General features: G+C 37.5%; 1 protein-coding gene across 4 annotated transcripts in view; it reads right to left on the minus strand.

The window, feature by feature from the left end:
• The window catches only part of VPS8 (VPS8 subunit of CORVET complex), a 250,605-nt gene that overhangs the window by 147,920 nt on the left and 82,511 nt on the right, over positions 1–20,174 (minus strand). For all 4 annotated transcript variants that reach the window (XR_008422497.1, XR_008422498.1, XM_019463393.2 and 1 more), the window contains exons 22-24: positions 16,493–16,715; positions 12,429–12,518; positions 9,439–9,490 (exon numbers count right to left, since the gene is read on the minus strand). Coding sequence is in view for 2 of the 4 variants with exons in the window: in XM_019463393.2 (XP_019318938.2) it covers positions 9,439–9,490; positions 12,429–12,518; positions 16,493–16,715 (365 nt within the window). In the remaining 2 variants the exon portion in view is untranslated. The remainder of the gene's footprint in view (positions 1–9,438; positions 9,491–12,428; positions 12,519–16,492; positions 16,716–20,174) is intronic.

The following is a 20,174-nucleotide window of genomic DNA, read 5'->3' on the forward strand; positions in this document are numbered from 1 at the left end:
AAAGTATCTTCAGCAATTCTCTCAAAACCTTTTCAGAAATAAAATCTTTATGTGGAAACAAAAAATAAAACTTGGCATTTGAGTTAAGTATCTTCCTAAAGAATACATAGAGAAAAAACCACCTTAATTCTTGTTTTTAGAATTTCCATTAGATTCTTTTCACAGACAAAAAAAACCAATGAGTCAATGAAGCATACAGAAGAAGGAATACATCTGAGGGTAGAGAACCATATATTGTTGGCTTAACCAATAGTTTGGGACCAGGGTAAAGTGTAGAGCAGGCAGTTAGTTGATGAGTTAAAGATCATGAACAATTAAGTAATATTAAGGACTAATAATGTCTTCTCATCTGCAATATGGACTCTTACCACCCACTGTGCTCTAGGGTTGTGAAGGCCACTGTTCACAAATGTTTAAAATAAGAGACTTAGATTAAATGATCTTTAGGACCCTTTTTATTCTAAGTTACATCTAAAAAGTAAGATTCTGTCACATGATAATATAAGTCTATCTCTTGGTTAAAAGAAATCAGAAATATAATTATATCAGGTGTAGGCAAAGGGGTCAAGGGCAAAAAGACAATAAAGTAAGAGCCTCAAGAGTGGGTGAAGTGACCAGTAATTCTTGGTGTGCAGATTATAGGAATTTGCGATTGGTTATAATAAACTGAAATTTCTACTTTTGGTATATGAATAGTGAGCATAATGTAAGCAAGTGTACATCTCTTAATCAGTAATCCTTTCTAAATACAATAATGCCTTGCATTGTGAGTAACTTGTTCTGTGAGTGTTCCATGAGACAAGCAAACATTTCTAATAAATTTTAACTTGATAAACGAGTGATGTCTTGCAATATGAGTAGTACAAGATGCTGAATGTCACATGATCACAACTGACCCAGTGGTTCTTCTCTCTTTCACTTGCAGGATTGTGGGTGATCATCTCCCATTGCTCAGATGCTCGGTCTCAGGCCACGGTGTTTGGCAGTAATCTGTGATTTTTCAGAACGGTGGAAGGTGCCCACAACTGGCACTAGTGTATTTTTTTGTCACTTCAGAGCACCTATGGACAGTTCCTTGTTTTTCCATACAATAGCTTAGCAATGCTTTGCTTTATTCTAGATTAGGCTGCCTCCAGATATAGACCCTTTCTTCTGCTGCCAGCTACATTAAATATAGTATATGCCAAGAGTTTATTAATACTGTACTGTAGCCAACATCCATGCGAGCATATACAATGGCCTGCATGCAGAAAAAGGCTGAAAAGAAAGGCAGTAAGAAGGAGATGATTACAATGGAAGTTAAGAAGGAAATCATCGAGCAAGTATGAATGAGGTATGCAAGTGGCCGATATTGCAAGATTTTATAAGTCTGTGTCTGCATCTCACCTGCAGAGAAGGAGGAGAAAAAGGCAGAGAAATCCCTCACTTCAAATGAGATTAGGGAGATGTATAAAATGTGGGAAAAGTGCAAAATTTTGTAGAAAAGCACTACCCAAATAAGGCTGTAGCAGTGAGACCAATGAATCTATTTAACAACAATGCAATGTCACATTTCCACAAAATTCTCAAAAGGAGGCAAAAGAAAGCGTCACTGGATAGGCTCCTTGTTAAAGTTGCACAAAACAAAAAAGATTCCATTGAGGCAATAAACAGCAGTGATTCCATCAGTGATAGTGAAAGTCATCCTGCACAATAACCCTCCTCTCTCATCTCCCTCACAGCAGCCATGAAGGTTTTCAAAGGGAAGTGCAGTTTAAATTATTTTCCTTTCTATATTGTATTTTCTTTATTATTTTGTATTATATTACAGTATTATAATCATTTTTATATGAGTATTTTTGGGTTGTGGTACGAATCATCTGGTTTTCCATTATTTCTTCTGAGGAAATTCACTTTGGTATACAAGTATGTTTCCAGAACAAATTATGCTCGCAAACCAAGGTTTTACTGTACTCCAGATCTGTGTTGTCATAAGTGCAAATAAACTTGAATTGCTTGAAATTATGAGTAACTATAATATGCTTCAATCCCAATTTTTTTAATTAATAAATTTCATTTTTTAGAGACGTTTCACTAGGTTCACAGCAAAAATGAGAGAAAGGTATAGATATTCCCCATATATCCCCTATCCCCACACCACACAATCTCCCCCACTATCAACATCTGCTCCAGAGTAATATATTTCTTATAATCAATGAATCTACAGTGACACATCATCACATGAAGTCCATAGTTTACATTAGGGTTCACTCTTAATGTTGTGTATACTATGTTTGGGTTTTGGCAAATTTATGCTGACATATGAACACCATTACACTATTGTCAGTTGTACAGAATAGTTTCACTTTTGTAAATCCTCTGTGCTCAGCCTATTCATCTCTCCCTTTTCATCAACCCCTATCTCACAGTTTGTGAGTTCAAACACCATGTCGGGCTCTGAGCCAACAGCACGGAGCCTGCTTGGTATTTTTCTCTCCCTCTCTCTCTGCCCCTCTGAGGCTTGCTATCTCTTTCAAATAAATAAATAAATAAATAGATAGATAGATAGATAGATAAATAAATAATTAAAAAAAGGGACATCACACTAATGAATGAATGGGTTAACCAGGGAATTGAAGAAGAAATAAAAAAATACATGGAGGCAAATGAAAATGAAAACAAAACAGTCCAAAACTTTTGGGATGCAGCAAAGACAGTCCTAAGAGGGAAGTATACTGCAATTCAGACCTATCTCAAGAAGCAAGAAAGGACCCAAATATACAACCTAACCTTACACCTAAGGGAGCTAGAAAAGGAACAGCAAATAGAGTCCTAAAACCAGCAGAAGAAGGGAAATAATAAAGAGCAGAACAGAAATAAATGATAAAAAAAAAAAACCCATAGAATAGATCAATGAAACTAAGAGCTAGTTCTTTGAAAGAATTAACAAAATTGATAAACCCCTAGTCAGACTTATCAGAAAGAAAAAAGACCCAAATACATAAAATCACAAATGAAAAAGGAGTGATCACAACCAACACCACAGAAACACAATTATAAAAGAATACTATGAAAAAAATTATATGCCAATGAACTGGGCAATCTGGAAGAAATGGACAAATTCCCAGAAACTCACATACCACAAAAACTGAAAGAGGAAGAAATAGAAAATTTGAACAGACCCATAACAGCAAACAAATTGTATGAATAATCAAAAATCTCCCAGGGCACCTGGGTGGCTCAGTTGGTTGAGCGTCCAACTTTGGCTCAGGTTATGATCTCATGGTTTGTGAGTTCGAGCCCTGCGTCAGGCTCTGTGCTGCCAGCTCAGGGCCTGGAGCCTGCTTCAAATTCTGTGTCTCCTTCTCTCTTTGCTCCTCCCCTGCTCGCACTCTGTGAGTGAATAAAGATTTAATAAGAAAAAAAAAATCTCCCAATAAACAAGAGTCCTGGGCCAGATGCCTTCCCAGGGGAATTCTACCAGACATTTAAAGAAGAGTTAATACCTATTCTTCTCAATCTGTTCCCAAAAAATGGAAATGGAAGGAAAACTTCCAAAGTCATTCTATGAAGCCAGCATTACCTTGATTCTAAAACCAAAGACCCCACTAAAAAGGACAACCACAAGGCCAATATCCCTGATGAACATGAATGCAAAAATTCTCAATAAAATACTAGCAAATTGAACTCAACAGTACATTAGAAGAACTACTCACCATGATCAAGTGGGATTTATTCCTGGGCTGTGGGGCTGGTTCAATATTTGCAAATCAACGTGATACACCACATTAATAAAAGAAAGGATAAGAACCATATGATCTTGTCAATAGATGCAGAAAAGCATTTGACAAAATACAGCATCCTTTCTTGATAAAAACCCTCAACAAAGTAAGAAGAGATGGAATATACCTCACATCACAAAAGCCATATACCAAATACCCACGGCTAGTATCTTCCTCAATGGGGAAAAACTGAGAGCTTTCCGCCTGAGATCAGGAACATGACAGGGATGTCCACTCTCACTTCTGTTGTTTAACATAGTATTGGAAGTCTTAGCCTCAGCACTCAGACAACACAAAGGAATAAAGGCATCCAAATCAGCAAGGAGGAAGTCAAACTTTCACTCTTCGCAGGTGACATGATACTCTACATGAAAAACCCAAAAGATTCCACCAAAAAACTTCTAGAACTGATCCATGAATTCAACAAAATTACAGGATATAAAATCAATGCACAGAAATCAGTTGCATTCCTGTACACCAATAATGAAGCAACAGAAAGAGAAATCAAGGAATCGATCCCATTTGCAAGTGCACCAAAAACAATAAGATACTTAGCAATAAACCTACTAAAGAGGTAAAAGATCTATACTCTGAAAACTATAGAACACTTCTGAAAGAAATTGAAGAGGACACAAAGAAATGGAAAAGCATTCCATGCTTATGGATTGGAAGAACAAACATTGTTAAAAGCCTATACTACCCAAAGTAATCTATAAATGTAATGTAATCCCTATCAAAACACCACCAGCATTTTTTGCAGAGCTAGAATGAACAATCATTGAGTTTGTACGGAATCACAAAAGACCCCAAATAGCCAAAGCAATCCAGAAAAAGAAAAAACTGGAGGTACCACAATTCCAGATTTCAAGCTGTATTACAAAGCTGTAGTCATCAAGACAGTATAGTACTGGCACAAAAACAGACACATAGGTCACAGGAAAAGAATAGAGAACCCAGAAATGGATGCACAACTGTATGGTCAACAAAACCTTGACAAAGCAGGAAAGAATATCCAATGTAAAAAAGACAGTCTCTTCAACAAATGGTGCTGGGAAAACTGGACGGTGACATGCAGAAGAATGAAACTGGACCACTCTCTTACACCATACACAAAAATAAATTCAAAATGGATGAAAGATCTAAATATGAGACAGGAAACCATCAAAAACCTAGAGGAGAAAATAGACAGCAACCTCTCTGACCTCAGCCAGAGCAATTTACTAGACACATCACCGAAGGCAAGAGAAACAAAAGTAAACATGAACCACTGGAACCTCATCAAGATAAAAAGCTTCTGCACTGCAAGGCAGCTTATGGAATGGGAGAAGATATCTGCAAATGATGTATCTGATAAAGGGTTAGCATCCAAAATATATACAGAACTTAGCAAACTCAACACCCAAAAAACAAATAACCCAGTGAAGAAATGGGCAAAAGACATGAACATACACTTTTCCGAAGAAGACATCCAGATGACCAACCAACACATGAAAAGATGAGATACCACCTCACACCTGCCAGAATGGCTAAAATTAATAACACAAGAAACAACAGGTGTTGGTAAGGATATGGACAAAGCAGAACCCTCTTGCACTGCTGATGGGAATGCAAACTGGTGCAGCCACTCTGGAGAAGAGTATGGAGGTTCCTGAAAAAACTAAAAATAGAACTACCCTACGGTTCAGCAATTGCCCTACTAGGTATTCACCCAAAGGATAAAAAAAATACAGATTCACAGGGGACAAGCACCCCGATTTTTATAGCAGCATTATCAACAATAGTCTATGGAAAAGAGCCCCAGAGTCCATCAACTGATGAATGGATAAAGATGATGTGGGGTGTGTGTGTGTGTGCATGTATTCATGCGTGTGTGATGGAATATTATTCAGCCATCAAAAAGAATGAAATCTTGCCATTTGCAATGACGTGGATGGAACCAGAATGTATTATGCTAAGTGAAATAAGTCAATAAGAGAAACAAATATGATTTCACTCACATCTGGAATTTAAGAAACAAAAACAGATGAACATATGGGAAGAGGGGGGAACAACATATGGGGGGAGAGGAAACAAAATGAGACAAGCCACAAGAGACTCTTAATGATAGAGAACAAACAGGGTTTATGGAGGGAGGTGGGTGGAAGATGGGCTAGATGGGTCATGGGTATTGAGGAGGGCACCTGTGATGAGCACTGGGTATTGTATATAAGTGATGATTCACTGAATTCTACTCCTCAAACCAATATTGTACTGTATGTTAACTAAAATTTAACTTAAAAATAAAATAAAATGTTTCTTATACACAGCTTTTAGTTGAGTCTTATTTTTTGATCCATTCTAATAATCCCTTTCTTTTAATTGGTGTATTTAGACTATCGACATTTTAAATGATTATTGGATCAATGCCTACCATATTTTACCGTTTTCTATTTCTTGTCCTTACTCTTTATTCCTGTTTTGTCTTCAACACTTTTTCTGCCTTTTGAAGTTTTAACTGAGCATTTTATATAATTCTGTTTTTTCATTTTCCTAGTATATCAATTATACATCCTTTTTTAAGTTGTTGCTCTCAAGTTTGCAACATAAATCTACTAATGATTTACAATCCAAATCTACTTCCACGTAACACTATACCGCTTCACAGGTACTAGAAGTATCTTACACTAACAAAATACTCTTAATTCTTCTCTCCTGTTCCTGTGTCCTTGCTCCCATTCATTTCATTTATACATAAACATAAAACACACAAGCATCCGTACACACATAATCAAATACATTGTTATTATTATCTTGAACTATTACCTGACAGGTCAATTAAGAATAAGAAAAACAGAGTTCTTCTTGAGCCAAGCTGTTTGAATCTTGTTGCTTGGTGGTGTGGTCTATATATGCTGTGTTTGGAAGGAAGCAGGGGAGTGGGTTCCTGACCTCAGCTGGCCTCGGGGTAGAGGACACCACTCCAATTACACCTCAGGACTGCAGTCCAGGCCTCAACATTGCAACATCCCTAGACTCCATGACCAGAAGACGCCATTTGCAGAGGCTCATAGCAGAGCAGCTTGTAAAAGTCGGGGTACATCCTGAGAAAACTGGGCAGTATGTTTCTGGAAACTACTGTTGGAGCTAAGCTCTTGGTTTCTCTGCTGGACCACATATTTCTGGGGGGTACACTCAGTCCCCTAGATGTTGGCTGACATGCCACTGTCTTTGAAAAGACTGTGCATCACTGAGGCAGCCCCCTTTTCCCAGTAAAAAGTCTGGAGTCCTCAGCAGTGGCTGGTTAGAGGGGAATCAGGTTGCACTTTCTCTACTTCTCATAGTTTCCCTGCTTGTCAACTGAGTTTCCTTCTGAGGAAGATCATTTCCCTCACAAAGCCCAGGTCTCTGCAGACCAATTAGCAAGGGGCACTAACAGCCATGCATGTCTGTCCTGGCAAAGGCCAATGTTTTTTGAAGAGAGCTCAAACTCCCTCCCCAGCCCATGTCTAGTGAACACCAGAGCAGGGAAAGAATCAAGTCCATTCCCTGTCCTCTTGTCCTCTGTGAACTGAATTTCAGAAATTTTTTTCAACACGCAACACAAAGCGTCCAGATCGATAAAACAATAAGGAGGGGAAATGTGTTTTGTTTTGTTTTATTTTTTCCTGGAAATTGTGCTTCAAATTTTGCTGTACCATAGAGCCCAGAAAGACATGTGTTCTCATTTGCCTGCCTGACTCAATGGTGGCGTCACTTTTATGTTCCATTCGTGGCATTCGAGTTGCTCTCCTTTACAGCCCTGTTTCTCAAGTTCTGTTCAAGTTAAACTCGTGTAAAACTCTCCATGGTGCCGGGAGCAGCATGTGTGTTGCTGCTGCATAAGAATCTGTACTTGGATGCCGATCTAGAGACCTGATGGAATTGACAGTTGTGTACCCGTAATCATTAGTGGCAATGATGGCATTCTGGAAAGCAATTCTTATACAGTAAGTTCTACAATTCTTTGGAAAAAAGAATAAGAAAAATAAAAGTTTTTGTTTTACCTTCACTTATTCTGATGTTCTTTCTTGAATCTGAGTTTCTTATCTATATTATTTTCTTTCTCTCTAAAGATTTTCTATTAATATTTCTTGTAAGACAGGTCTATTGGCAACAAATTCCCTCTATTTTTGTTTGTCTAAGAAAGTCTATTTCCCCTTCACTTTTGAAGGATAATTTTACAAAGGATACAAAATTCTATGTTGACGGGCTTTTCTCTCAACATTTTAAGTATTTGTTCCCAACACTTTAAATATTTACTCTACTCTCTTCTTTCCTGCATGGTTTCTAAGAAGTTGGATGTCATTCTCATTTTTGCTCCTTGTAAGTAAGGTTCTTTTTCCCTGTGGCCTCTTTCAGAATCTCTAGATTTAATTTCTGCAATTTAAATATAATAGCCTAGGTTTGGGGTTTTTTGTTGTTTGTCCTGCTTGGTGTTCTCCTAGCTTCCTGGATCTGTGGTTTGATGTCTGACATACATTTGGGGAAATCCTCAGTAATTACTGCTTCAGATGCTGCTTCTGTTCCTTTCTTTCTTCTCCCTCTGACAGTCCCATTATGTGTAAGTTACACCTTTTGTACTTGTCCCACAGGCCTTAGATGTTCTCTTCTGCTTTTTTCAGTCTTTTTTCCCTTGGCTTTTCAGTTTTTTTTTTTTTTTTTTTTTTTTAACTTTTCTGTTATGTCCCCAACCTCAGAGATTCTTTCCTCAGCTATGTCCAGTCTATTAATGAGCCCATCAAAGGCATTCTTCATTTCTGTGAGCTTTGTGGCATTTTAACTTTACCTAGTCCCATCTCCCTTTCCCCAGCTTTACCAGAGCTCTGAAAACCAAAAGCCTTGTACAAATCAGCAACCTAATGGCCACTTGAGGGGACAAAATAGGTTGGGAGCTTGCCCACACAAAAACTTATTCATATCTAAGGGTGATGGGGGGAAAAGGCAAAATAAGGGATACCTGTGGTTAATAAAACTGTATCTCTACTTTATCAGTGTGAATATCCAGTTTTGACATTGTGCTTTTGTTCTGCAAGGTGTTATCACTGGGGGAAATTGGGTAAAGAGAATACATGATCTCTTGTGTTATTTCTTTCAACTGCACGTGACTCTATAATTTCCTCATAAAAAAAGTTTAATTAGAAACAAAACTTGTTCACTAATGTAGCAGCATTACTTAGAACAGCTCCAAATTGGAAGCAACTCAAATGTCCATCATCTGGTGAATAAACAAATGACAGTACATCCAACCCATGAAATACTACTCAGAAGTATAAGTGAACAAAATACTAACACATGCAACAAGATGGATGTGTCTCTACAAACAAGTGAAGTAAAAGTGAAGAAATAAAGCTAAGTGAAAGAAATAAAACACCAAAGATCACCTACTGTATGACTCCACTTACAAGAAATGTAGTGACAGAAAGTACATCAGTGATTGCATGGAGGTCAGCCTGGAGGAAAAGCTTGAGTACCACGGGTAGGAGGAAACTTTTTAGTGTGAAGGAACTCTAGCTCCTTCTACCGTTTGATTATGGTGGTGATCATATGATTATATACGAGTATCAAAATTCATACTGCACACATAAACTTGAATTTTATGAAATTTAAATATCTTAAAATAGAAAAAGGAGAAAAAAATTAAGACTTAGAAAAGTAATACCTGTTAGTGTTCTTCCTGCATTCAGAGGAGGAGAAATGACTCTGAAAAGTTTCTGCATTAAAATTAAAAATAAAACAATCGTCATTTTTTAAAAAATTATATTTTCAAAAAACAATCAAGAATCATACTATTAATCACCTTTCTCTGAATAAATCAGTTATTTGCTATTGGGATTAAATACAAAACTTTTAAGGTGGACACAAATTATTATTGAAGAATCACTAGGAAACAACTGTTATCATATTCCTCACTGAAAGAAACCATTTAGTAAATACCAGTTAGGTGAAGGTGTTTGTTGAGTTGTAATTTCTGATATAAATATCCTTAGGTTCCTCAAAATGATTAAAAAAAAAAAAAGTGAAGGGATTAATAGCCCACCAAAATGGCAATGAAGATTATTTTAAACTGAAAACATCTGAACAGCAGACACAAAAGGAAACATTATCTAAATTTAAACACAGCCTCTGAAAACACAGTAAGATTAATGATAAAACTACACTGGCCTTCCTCAGAGGGAGTTTCCTGTTTGGGAGAGGACAGGCCCTTAGAACTGGGAACTGCAAATCAAACTGTTCATTAGCCAAAAAAACCAATCCTTATTTTCCTAGGAAGGCCCTAAATCCCTCCCTCCCCGCTAACCAACATTTTGTTAAACAGGTGTATAAACCTTTAGCTCCGGCCAGTCAGTAAAGTCCTCATTACTAAGTGCTCCCAGTACTTGTGTGAATAAACCTTTCCTTTTCTCCCGTTAATCTGTCTTTTGTCAGCTAATCTGCAGCCGTCCTCCCCCCACTGAGACCTAAATTCCTAGAGGAAGTGCTTTCCCTCCCAACACAAGGCACTACTTTTACCTCAGAAGCAGCCACAGCTAGAACTAAGGAAAGATTTCAGAGACCCTGGTAGTCATCTCAAATATGATGACACTGTCATTCCAGAAAATCTAGAAATTCTCAAGAGGCAGGAGACCTTTTAATTTAGACCTCTTTAAGTACTAAAATAATTAAACTCTAAATAATGACAAGTGATTTCCTTGTGAGCAGAAAGTTACAAATACAGAATCACAGAACACACCTACCTAACCTCCCATTGCTAAACTCTCCAAATGACTCTTTAATAACAAATACCAAGCTCTTTCTGAAAACCATTAAACTTGAAAACGTCTCTTAACACAAAACAAGGCAACCTTAATAGCCCACAGCCCATCTGAGATGTGTAGATATAAATGCAAACCAGATTTTGAGGATTAAAACACACACATACAAAACTAAAATTTAAAAAGCAACAATAACAAAAACCCAGCAATCATTTTTATCACCATAGAATATATCAAATTAGAATCTGTTTCTAAGGATTATTTTGAGAGAAGGCAGAAATTGTAGAGGCCGCTTTTAGAGAACAGGGTTGGGCAATGGAAACCTGATCAAGGTAAAAGGGCCCACGGCAACCAAGACCAAGGAGCTGAAAGCAAACAGGCAATTCAAATAGGTTCATTGAGCGACCCACCTCAAAATAGCCACAGTCCCTAACTGACCAATTATAACCACGCACAGTTCCTAAGATCACCAAAGAAGAGAAAATTCCATTTTTCCCATATTCCCTGACTTCACCCTGTAACTGTGGCCGCTCACCACTGCCTTTGCTGTCTCTCCTTTGCTGTCCTGCCTGCCTTCCACACCTTTGCGGTGTATTCAGTAAACTTTTATCTCTCTTTCTGCCTTGGGTGAATTCTTTCACCACATGTGATCAGAGCGCCCCACATTTGCAACTGGGATGTCCAACATTTGGTGGCCCAAATGAGACCCTCTGATGGCCTGGAGCTCTCCCCGGATTCTCTGGGAATTTCTCGGGGCTTTCCCTCCGCGGACCATCCAATTGCAGCATCCCACAGAAACCGCATTAATTCTTCCTAACTGTGGTTTAAGAGTGAGACAAAACATTTTTTGCATGTAGGGAGGTCCTGGATCTCACTGAGGAGCCAACTGACAGTTCTTTCCAGGGAAGTACTGGACTTCGAAGGAAAGCAGCTGAGAGATGTTCAAGTGTAAAAAATCCTTACTAGACACACAGACAATCAGGGTCAAAACCAGGGGAAGAGGGCTGTGGCACATTTTGGAAACTGACCAAGAGAAGAGAGGGACAACCAAAACTGGAGGAGTTTTGAATTAGAGTAATATTCACCTACCTACGAAGCTAAGGGTGTTTTAAGAAAGCATGAAATATCACAAGACAACTGCTGAATTAGCAATACCGAAGACAGTTTTGGATAGCCATTAAATATGCAAAAAAAAAAAAAAAAAAAAAAAAGGTTGACTGGATGCCTTCCACAGATGCCTGGCTCTTCTAAGCCAGGTAATTAGTCATTGTAATAAAACAATGGGCTGGCAGGGTGCTACCTATATCCACAATCCATTATCTACAATTCTGTCCTCAATTTAAGGCAAATAACAAAGTGGATACGGCATTTGGTTCTTTTTAAAATAAGACCAAATGCTTTTTAGTGATTAGGAGAATAAATTATAATGCATGCTGTAAGTGCTAAACTGGAAAAAGCAACAAATTAGCAATTAACAAATAAAGATCTTCCACCATTATCAGGACCTTCCCCCAGCACAATATATCTACAAATAATATTTCTTAATAGTACATTTACTACACACAGTAAGTATATGAATATTTTATACCTTTTGGAAAACTTACTATAATATCAAAAATTCTTAAACAAACCAACTTAGTCTAACAGGCAGGCATTACTTTTATCTATTGCTCCCTGGGATTTAAATACCTATTTATGCAGACAAAGAAGAAAGCAATGGCACAAGGTATGAAATTCAAGGTCACCTAACGCCCCAAGCTAAAATGGGTGCAAGTCTAAAAATATATCTACAAGAAATTAAACAATGATTGGATGAAAACAGAATCTATTCAAAGTAAATGAATAGGAAAAAAGCCATTCATAGGCAAATGTGTGTCCAAGTTAGGAAATATCTTACCTCCATTGGACTAATAAATTCATTCATGCCTCTGTTATAAACATAGATCATAGCATCATACAGACGATTTTCCCAACACATGAGAACTACCTGTAAAAAGAAGAGTTGTCTCACCAATTATTTTCCTTAAAGCTTTAACAATGGAGAAGATCTTAAATACTCTTCCCTAATCTTTCTTAGTCCTTCTCTGAAAAAAACTGAAGTACAGTTGACCTTTGAACAATGTGGAGGTTAGGGGCGCTAACCCCTCCTCACCCCCACACAAAAACCCATATATAACTTTTGACTCCTCCACAACTCAACTACGAATAGCCTACAGTTGACCAGAAGCCTTATTGATAACATAGTCAAGTAACACCTATTTCATATGTTATGTGTGTTATATTCTGTATTCTTACAATAAAGATAGAGAAAATATGTTATTAATAAAATTATAAAGAGAAGGAGATACATTTACAGTACTGTGCTTGTATTTATTGAAAAAATTCCACATATAAATATACCTGTGTAGTTCAAAATCCTGTTGTTCAAGGATCAACAGTACTCAAACACAATGTCAGGGTAACAGCTGTTGTAGGTTCAATACTACTTTTAATTGTACAATGGCTGCTTTCAAACATCCCCAATGTCTATTTTTCTCTCCATCCTCCCCCTTTCCATACTCATTTTGCCCTTGGTCAATAGCTCTACAAATTATTTACTGAACACTTATATTCATTCAGGCCCACTCCTAGGCATCAGAGATAAAGTGATAGATCAGACAAATCTCAACTTAGTCTTACAGAACTACTGTTCATCTTGGACACTTAACAAAAGAAGGGAGGGGCAGAAAATGATATGTGAGTTACACCTGGGGAAGTTACTCAATTACACAAATAATTCATTTACAAATGTGATGGGTTACAAAGCAACCTGACGTGCTCTAGAGTATTCAGAAGGTCATCCCTGAGGAAGCAATATTTAACTTAGGACCTAAAGGATGCATATAATGAGAGGCAAAAGCAGAGATGAACTCTAGGGACTATGTGGGCTGAAGCAGTAAGGATGAAGGTCTACGGAAGAAAGAAGCTTGAAGTGTTTAAGGTGGAGAGAACTGATTGTGAAAATATTCAGAAGAGGAACAGTGGTGACCTGCAGTGTACAGTACTTTATATTCTGTTTCTATGAGAGTTACACTCCCAACGGACAAGGGAAGAGGGCTGTTAGAAGAGCAGAGGTTGGCAAAGGAGAATGATAAGGACCAACCAGAGAATTAAAAGGAAAAACAGAGGTGAGGTGTCATGGGAGAGTCTTGAGACTGAGGCAGGTTCTGGGACCTCTTCTCTTCTCTCACTAACCACCCTATGAGCCAGTGCTGTGATCATACATCTCTGTACTGATGATTAACACATTTACGGCTTTAGCCCTACCTCCCCTCTGATCCATATATCCAACCAGTTACTTGGTATCTTCACCTGAATATCTAATAGCAATCTCAAAATAAAAACAGAACTCCTGATTTTGTCTCTTAAACTTTGACCTATCCAGTCTTCCAATCTTCTTAGAGGCATCATTACCTGCATTTATCTCAAGCCAAAAAAACTGTCATCCTTAAATTCTCTTTCCCACACTTCCACACTCTTGCATCCGATTCATTAGCAAATCAATTCTACTGCCGTAACATATCCAAAATCAGGCCATCTCTCTCCATCTCATTGCAACCATCTCTGGTCAAGACCACCTCCTGAACCAGTGTCTAATTAATCTTACTTCTTCTGATCTTGACTCCCACCTTCATTCTGTTATACCTAAGTAAACCAGAGTCATCTTGCTTAAAACCGTTTAATGATTTCCCAGAGCACTCAGAATAAAATGGAAAAATCTGGACCTTGCCCTGAAAGGACTACCTCTCTGTTTCAACCAAGCTCCAAGTCTATTTGCCTTTTATCTGTAACTTCAACATCGAGGCTTTTTTTTTTTTTTTTTTTTTTTTTTTTTTTTTTGCATTAGCTGTTGCTTTTGCCTGGAACAATCTTCTCCAAGATCTCTGCATTGCTGATTCCTTCTTATCAGATTCCAGACTCAATGTTACTTCCTTAGGGAGATTTTCTACAGTTAACCAATCTATAAGGTAGCCTCACATCCTCTACCATATTGACTGACTTTTAACATAACACTTATTTTTTTATACTTCTGGTTTATCTGTTTGTTGTCAAACTTTTTGGCTAAAATGTAAGCCTCTAAGAGGATAAGCATTGTCCACTAGGGTCACTGAAGCATCCTCGGAGCCTTACACTGAATGCCCCTCGAATTAATAACAAATGAGTAAGTAAAATGTGAAAAATATGACTTGATATAGTGAACATGGAGGGCATAGCTGATCCACTAAAAGCAAGGTTGAAGAGTTATTAGGATGTGGGAAAAATGGAAGTACAACCTAGATGATGCTTTCAAGACATTCGGCCATGACTAGGAAGAGTGACATGGGGCAGTAACCTATGGGGAAGAAGGAAAGAAGGCTTGATATGAAGAGAAGGGAAACTGAAGAGATGTTTTTAAATTGTTATTTTAACATAAAAAACAATAGAGCATATTTATATTTACATAGTGCTGGAGAAAAGCTAAAAATATTGGGAAGACAAGAAATGAGAAATTTCTCTTACACTAGTATGGGTAAATCAAACTAGATTGATAACATGCTCTCAAATCACTTTATTATCTGACATGAAAACTCTGCCAAATTACCCACACAACAGAAAGGCACACATAAAAGTATCTGGCTTTACTTAGCAAACTCACAGCCATTCATAAAGAGCTTCCAGGAAGAAAACAATAACTATTTCTCCAAGCCCTTCATTTCTGTGTGACTTTGCACCTTTTAAAAAAGTACTTTTGGTCAAAGATCTTTAAGTCATCATATTTTAGCTCAACAGGGCTTGCTTACTTATTAGGACCTTGTACCTTTGCAGAAGTGGCATGCTCATTACTAGGGCTAATATGGAACTGAACAGTTAAGAGTGAAATGTCTAGGGGTGCCTGGGTGGCTCAGTCAGTTGAGCAGACGACTTCGGCTCAGGTCATGATCTCGTGGTTTGTGAGTTCGAGCCCCATGTAGGGCTGGGTCCTCACAGCTCAGCGCCTGGAGCCTGCTTCCATTCTGTGTCTCCCTCTCTCTCTGCCCCTCCTCTGCTTGCACTCTGTCTCTCTCAAATATAAATAAACATTAAAAAAAAAAAAATAGACTGGGGCGCCTGGGTGGCTCAATCGGTTAGGCGTCCGACTTCGGCTCAGGTCATGATCTCTCAGTTCGTGGGTTCGAGCCCCGCATCGGGCTCTGTGCTGACGGCTCAGAGCCGGGAGCCTGCCTCGGATTCTGTGTCTCCCTCTCTCTCTGACCCTCCCCTGCTCATGCTTTGTCTGTCTCAAAAAAAAAAAAAAAAAAAAAAAAAAATAGAGTGAAATGTCTAAGGCCAAAATATATAATGCTCCTCAATTTAGGACTGAAAACTTACTGTAGAGACCTCAGATACACTCGGAGGTAGATTATCAAACAATGGGCTGGCTGGTCAAGCTAAGACATCCTGTAATTTGCTTCTTATACTGTGTTCTGCATTTCAAAACTCAATGTATGAAAGTTATGAACACTGGACATATAAAGTACCTTTCTGAAAAATGGCATCATATTCTTAAAAGTAAAAATATTCTATTATTTGAGTGGAAGTACTCATAGTTGAAATTCACTTGTAGGATGAAAAATGTACTAGTGAATAAGCAAATGGATGAAGAAGGATTAGTCAATAAGCATTTATTGAGCAACTACCAAATGTAAACTTTATGCTCAGTGCTTTGGTGGATTTCAAAGAAACAGAAGACTCTTGGCTTGCAGGAGCTCATAACCTAGCTTTCACTAAAGACCAGTCCTAAGAAATATTGACAAAGACAAGTTTAAGAGACATCTTACCAAAAGCGCTCCGTAAACAACTGGGGTTGTTAGAAGGCACAGGGAGGCCCAATCAGTCAGGTAAGTATAATCAATAAAGGAATGTTGTTTATTCCATATATTAGTAAATTTTGTATAAACTCACCTGCTGAATATCTAGGCTGGTGATATCCATATGTACAATGAGGGCTTCCACATTTTCCATTAACTTTTTATCTTGGAAATGAACAATCAAGTCTTTCATTACCTGGGGCGTCATCCCCACCAATTTATCACTTAAAATATATGGTTCAAGGCACTCCAAAAACACTCCTTTAGCCACTGAATTCTCACTTAATTTGTCATACATCTGGCTAAATAAAAGATCCCTGTAACAGAGAAAAAAAAAAAAAAACTTTCAGAAGTATTCTGAACATCCATTAAATTCAGTCTGCTAATTATATGTCCTCGTTTTCCTATTTCAACAAAGCTTAACAAAACAAGCTTAACAAAAACAGTAACAACAAGAGTCTCAATCAATTCTCCCAAAACTTTTACAACCAAGAAAAGCAGAATAAGTTAAATTATTTGCTATAAGTCACATAGCCAACATGTGATGGAGTCAGAATTCGAACTCAGCCTGCTGACCTAAATCCTGTGTTGAGTCTATTATGGCACACTGCTTCTTAAAGCAATGGTGATATGGCAGTGGGTAATAAAGTAAACATGATAGAGTAGAAAAAATATGAAAAAGGACTATTCCTAGGCGTGCCTGGTTGGCTCGGCAGAGCATGCAGCACTTGATCCTGGGGTCATGAGTTTGAGACCCATGTTGGGTGCAGAAATTACTCAAAACAGGACTATTCCTAATTTATCCTTTCCCCTTTCCTGGTATCTAAATATTCCCAGCTCATATACAAAGCCAATATGTTTCTTGATCTAGCTCTTACCCCTTGATTCCCAAAGGGTTTAGGCAGGGATTACTGATAAGAAAGGAAGAAGAAAATATTCACTATTTTAAAAATATATCTGGAATTTATTTTATTGCAGAAACAAAATTTTTTCATTAATCTAAATGCCACCACACTCAATAATTATACTTTATCTCTTTCATATTTCTTCTGCAAGTAGTCCATGAATAGTTTTAGAATCATACTCATTGTAGATATAATTCCAAATTCTTTCATGCAACATTATATAATACACATCATTCTATGATGCTACCTACCCTTAAATTTACCATTTTGTCTCACAATGTTTCAACGTGCTGAAATATTAGAATTTACTTAAGTATTCCTGTACTTACTTCCAGTATTTTACTATCATGAATGATGACACAAGGAACATCTACATATACACTCTTTCCCATCTGGAGGATTTAATTCCTTAGTCATTCTTCTTTTAGAAATTTATCTTAAATCAAAAGATATGAAAAATCTTGTGGTGGGGCACCTGGGTGGCTCAGTTGGTTAAGCATCTGACTTCGGCTCACGTCACGATCTCACGATTCGTGAGTTCGAGCCCACGGTGGGCTCTGGGCTGACGGCTCAGAGCCTGGAGCCTGCTTCTGATTCTGTGTCTCCCTCCCTCTCTGCTCCTCCCCCACTCACGTTCTGTCTCTCTCTCCTTCAAAAATAAATAAACACTTAAAAAAATTAAACAAACAAGAAAAATCTTGTGGTATTTGAAATTACTAAATCATCTTCAAAAAGTATCATAGCACCAATTTATACTGCCACCAGCAATGTAGAATTATACACTTTCACCAGACAATTGTGTTTGATTCTACTACCAGATAATTTAATAAGTGTAAATTAAATAATATTGCTGTCTTTAATTCTTTGACGGCTGGCAAATTAAATGTTTTCCATGTTCCCATTCATACATTGTATTGCTTTGTTTTCGTTCACCTGGTTCATTCATTTCCTTTTTTTGTTTAATACAAGAACTGTGCTAGTTCTATTTATCTCTTAAGACTATTTTTTACTAAATGTGAAAATAAATGTTTTTAGAAATGTTATTTCTTTACATGTGTGTCATGTCGCTCGTGAAAAGTGGTAGCTGATTCATCTACAAGTGTGGTCTTTCATGACAGTTCCACAAAAAGGCCAAGGAAGATTCTGGAGGCAGTAGGATGGGGCCCTTGCCTCATCTGAAGTCTTGGAAGAGCTGGGCAGATGATAAGAGAACTGGCTACAAATGCACCAGAACGACATACCACTCTTCAGTAAACAGTTCCTGCAATGTCCTGGGAGGGAAATCCATATCCATTTATTGTTTTTTCTCATATCCACAAATGTAATTTTTATAACAGTTTTCCCCTTGCTGCATATTCTTCATGTTGGTTTCATTTTAATCAATAGTCCATCACATTTTTGTGATTACCAATTATTAACCAAGTAAAAGTCACGGAGATTAATAAAACTTTACTGCTACAAAGAGTTACCACGTAACTCTAATGAATATAAAGAAAATGCCATATTTGCTAGCCCTTCCACTCTGTAATGTGTTGTTAAAAACAACATGCTAGGGAAGACAATTATATAGTTTAGTTCAACACCAAAAGCCCTGGAGAGGAAAATTAAACAGTGAAAAATTCAGTAAACAGAGCATAAAAGGTGACAAACAGCAGCATGAATTGCTGGTAAGATTAATGGCAAAACCATATATTTCTTTCTTAACCAGTCAGAGGCTATAAATAAAGAAGCAAGAAAAATAAAACTCAGCAACTCTTATTGCTATCTCTACATTTAAAATAAAAATAAAACAAAATACAAAGACATGTTCTCATCATTTTGGAAGAATATTTATTAGAGCATCAGGGAAGAAGGAAGAAAGAAAAGCACATACCCCAAAAAAAAAAAAAAAAAAAAGTGTTTAGCTCCTGTGTTTCTTTCTATATTTAGGAATGATACTCCAGCATGCTGACTCTGTTACCTGGAAGTCCTAACTTTAAAACTGTTTTTTATCACTTCAAACTTAGCCACCCTGTAGCCAGTAGAACACAAAATCCATTCTGAATAATAGAGGACCAAAGAGGTTGTCTTTCTAGGTAGCTTCACTTTACATTAATACTCATATTAAAGACATTATTGGGGGTTTACCATTCATAGCTTCAAACTGATTAAGAAAATGGCCAAATTCACTTCATGCATTATCAATTTTGCAATTTAAAAAATGAGAAGAACTCAGCTTTGATTATAAGTACAAACTCGGACTGTCAGAAACAGAGCAAGAACGTCAACCCTTAACACTTGCCAGTCTTTACTACACATCTAGCCAGAGCTAAATAAACAAATCCCCACTACATTTAAGTAGGACTTGAATCCAAAGTTGGTTTGGGCTGCTCTTTTTATTTATAAAAGTAATGACAAAGTTCAAATGAACTTTAAGAAATTATGTTCAAAATGTTCTATTTTCTGATACAAGGATCACGGTCTGTAAAGATTTCCTTTAAAAAGGCATGGCTTGGGGCGCCTGGGTGGCTCAGTCGGTTGAGCGGCCGACTTCGGCTCAGGTCATGATCTCGCGGTCCGTGGGTTCGAGCCCCGCGTCGGGCTCTGTGCGGATAGCTCAGAGCCTGGAGTCTGTTTCGGATTCTGTGTCTCCCTCTCTCTGACCCTCCCCGTTCATGCTCTGTCTCTCTCTGTCTCAAAAATAAATAAACGTTAAAAAAAAAATTTTTTTTTAAATAAATAAATAAATAAATAAAAAGGCATGGCTTACTTCTGGTGATGGTTGTACAACTCTGTGAATATACTAAAACCTACTGAATTGTACACTTTAAAAAGGGCGAATTTTGTGGTATGAATTATATAGTTCAATGTAGCTGTTATAAAATAGAAAAG

This window comes from Panthera pardus, unplaced genomic scaffold (genome assembly GCF_024362965.1).
Source record: "Panthera pardus isolate Hobbes unplaced genomic scaffold, ASM2436296v1 HiC_scaffold_16, whole genome shotgun sequence".
Classification (NCBI taxonomy): Eukaryota; Metazoa; Chordata; class Mammalia; order Carnivora; family Felidae; genus Panthera; species Panthera pardus.